The sequence below is a fragment of the Apodemus sylvaticus genome, chromosome 4 (assembly GCF_947179515.1).
Source record: "Apodemus sylvaticus chromosome 4, mApoSyl1.1, whole genome shotgun sequence".
In the NCBI taxonomy this organism is placed as follows: domain Eukaryota; kingdom Metazoa; phylum Chordata; class Mammalia; order Rodentia; family Muridae; genus Apodemus; species Apodemus sylvaticus.
Genome location: NC_067475.1, coordinates 56,277,725 through 56,280,781, shown reverse-complemented (window position 1 = coordinate 56,280,781; position 3,057 = coordinate 56,277,725). Strand labels below are relative to the sequence as shown.

The 3,057-nt window shown below is 46.5% G+C and overlaps 1 protein-coding gene across 1 annotated transcript; it reads left to right on the top strand.

The window, feature by feature from the left end:
• The first annotated feature begins 413 nt into the window (after positions 1-413).
• Kcna10 (potassium voltage-gated channel subfamily A member 10) lies at positions 414-1,949 on the top strand. The gene has a single exon (XM_052178535.1). It carries the CDS (start codon positions 414-416, stop codon positions 1,947-1,949), a length of 1,536 nt encoding a protein of 511 aa, XP_052034495.1.
• Positions 1,950-3,057: the final 1,108 nt, after the last annotated feature.

The window sequence follows — 3,057 nt, the reverse complement described above, 5'->3', positions numbered from 1 at the left end:
AATGGCAGACTTCACATGAATACAACTATACTTTCATTACCAAGGATCATTAACTTTCTTTTTTGGAGACCACCTTTATGCCACCATGTTTATAGGTCTTCCTATTCTGGGGGCAGTTTGCCCCTCATCCCTAGGATCATTCTTCATACTTTTTTTTTTAAAACTAGTAGTTGGTGTGTACAAACTCAGAGGAGGAAAACAATACCAAGGAATGATTGTTGCTGGAAACACCACAGCATTCCTCCCCAAACTAATGCAAAGTCATTGTTTAATCCACTACTACACCTTGCCTCAACAGTCAAGAGCCAGCTGTGTCCTACCCTGACTCCCATGTAACAAATTCCTTCTTCTCCACAGCTTCCAGTGGGTAGCAAAGACTGAGGGTCTTCATGCTGCTTTTCTGACTCCCTAGAATGGATGTGTGTAGCTGGAAAGAAATGGAGGTTGCTCTGGTCAATTTTGATAACTCAGATGAAATCCATGAAGAGCCAGGCTATGCCACAGACTTTGACCCAACCAGCTCTAAAGGCCGGCCTGGAAGCAGTCCCTTTTCCAACTGGAGAGTCCTCATCAGTGACAATACCAACCATGAAACTGCCTTCTCCAAGATCCCAGGGGAGTATGTGGATCCCCCAGGGCCTGAGCCAGTGGTCTTGAACGAGGGAAACCAAAGGGTGATCATCAACATTGCTGGCCTGAGGTTTGAGACTCAGCTCAGAACTCTCAATCAATTCCCAGAGACACTCCTGGGAGACCGGGAGAAAAGGATGCAATTTTTTGACTCCATGAGAAATGAGTATTTCTTTGATAGAAACAGACCTAGTTTTGATGGAATCTTATATTATTACCAGTCTGGAGGGAAAATACGGCGGCCAGCCAATGTGCCTATCGATGTTTTTGCTGATGAGATCTCCTTCTATGAACTGGGTAGCGAGGCCATGGATCAGTTCCGGGAGGATGAAGGCTTCATTAAGGACCCCGAAACACTGCTGCCCACCAATGACTTTCACCGGCAATTCTGGCTTCTCTTCGAGTACCCTGAGAGCTCCAGTGCAGCTCGAGGTGTGGCTGTGGTCTCAGTTTTGGTTGTAGTCATCTCTATCACCATCTTCTGCCTGGAGACACTCCCAGAGTTCCGAGAAGACAGGGAGCTGAAGGTGGTCAGAGACCCCAGCATCAATACAAACAAAACAGGTCTCTCCCAGACCATGTTCACTGATCCTTTCTTCATGGTGGAGTCCACTTGCATCGTGTGGTTCACCTTTGAACTGGTGCTCCGGTTTGTGGTCTGCCCCAGCAAGACTGACTTCTTCAAGAACATCATGAACATTATCGACATCATCTCCATCATCCCCTACTTTGCAACCCTCATAACAGAGCTAGTACAGGAGACCGAGCCAAGTGCCCAGCAGAACATGTCCCTGGCCATCCTGAGGATCATCCGTCTGGTGAGGGTCTTCCGCATCTTCAAGCTCTCCCGCCATTCTAAGGGGCTGCAGATCCTGGGACAGACGCTGAAGGCTTCCATGCGGGAGCTGGGGCTTCTCATCTTCTTCCTCTTTATCGGGGTCATTCTTTTCTCCAGTGCAGTCTACTTTGCTGAAGTAGATGAGCCAGAATCCCATTTCTCTAGCATTCCTGACGGCTTCTGGTGGGCTGTGGTCACCATGACAACTGTAGGCTACGGTGACATGTGCCCCACCACCCCAGGAGGGAAGATTGTGGGCACTCTGTGCGCCATTGCTGGTGTCCTTACCATCGCCCTCCCTGTGCCTGTCATTGTCTCCAATTTCAACTACTTCTACCACCGTGAGACTGAGAATGAGGAGAAGCCAAACATCCCAGGAGAACTTGACAAAATCCTCAACAGCATGGGCTCCAGAATGGGGAGTACTGACTCTCTTAACAAGACCAATGGTAGCTGTTCTTCAGAGAAGTCCAGGAAGTGACCAGCCCAAGGCTTCTAGAGTCTCTGAACCTCTCTCTCTGTCTCCCCCTCCTCTCACTGTTTCCTAAGATGAAAATGATGTTATGTGGTCAAGAGGCCATCTCTGACTGTGAACTGTCTTAATAAATTCATATTTCTGTTCTAGTTCCTAGACTCTTTCTTTTCAACCAATTACAAGATTTCCTCTTCTTTCCTGTCAAAGCATTAGCCCAGTCCCTGCAGTAGACCTATAGATGTTACTTGTTAGTATGAAAGTGCAGATGCCATGCCTGCCCAGGCCTAGTGATCAGAACCTACCTTTTAACATAATAAAGATTAAGAAGTATGGGGTTTGGTATTCCTTTAAATGATGTATATTAACAGACCAGAAGTGGGCTGAGAAGGTGGTTAGTAAAGAGTTTGCCGTGTAATGCAAGGGCCTGAGTTTGAATGCTCAGCACCTATATACAGGCTAAGCAGGTATGGCCTAGTGATCCTATTACTATGGAGGCAAAGACAGGAAATCCCAGAAACAAACTGGCTAGCTGGACTAGCCCAATGGGCAAGTTTCAGTTTCAATGAGAGAGCTTGCCTCAAAATATGAGATGAAGGGTATTGAAGAAGACCCCTAACACCAGGCTTTCACATCTAACTATACACAAATGTGTACCAACATACACATGGACATGCATACACATATGCACGCACACCACATATGCAAGTAAAAAATACATACAAAATAAAATTTAAATAAGTAATATAAAAAGCCAGAGCTGTAGCAAGGACACCTGTTTAGCGTTGCATAAGCTAAGTCCAGTCATTGAAATCATGTCACTGCCATTTGATTTATGCCTCCCTTGCCAGCCTGTCTGGGAGAAATGAGCATATTCAAAGAGGTGGTTGTGCCCCCTCCTTTCCACACCTTTTTAGCCGACTATTCAAAGTACTTCAAGAGATTGGAATCTGACCCTGGGAGTCTCTTGCCAGGGGAAGGAAAATGCTGATTCCTGGCACTAGCCAGAGAGAGAACTGGTCTCCAGAAAGAGATTTACAACTTGTCAAACCATCTTGCAGGAGAGACTGGAGCAGAGACAGGGATGGGTCAATAATCATCAGGACCACCCTATCTT

Coding starts and splice junctions, on each gene's coding strand:
- Kcna10 (XM_052178535.1), top strand. CDS start 414: ATGGATGTGTGTAGCTGGAAAGAAATGGAGGTTGCTCTGGTCAATTTT.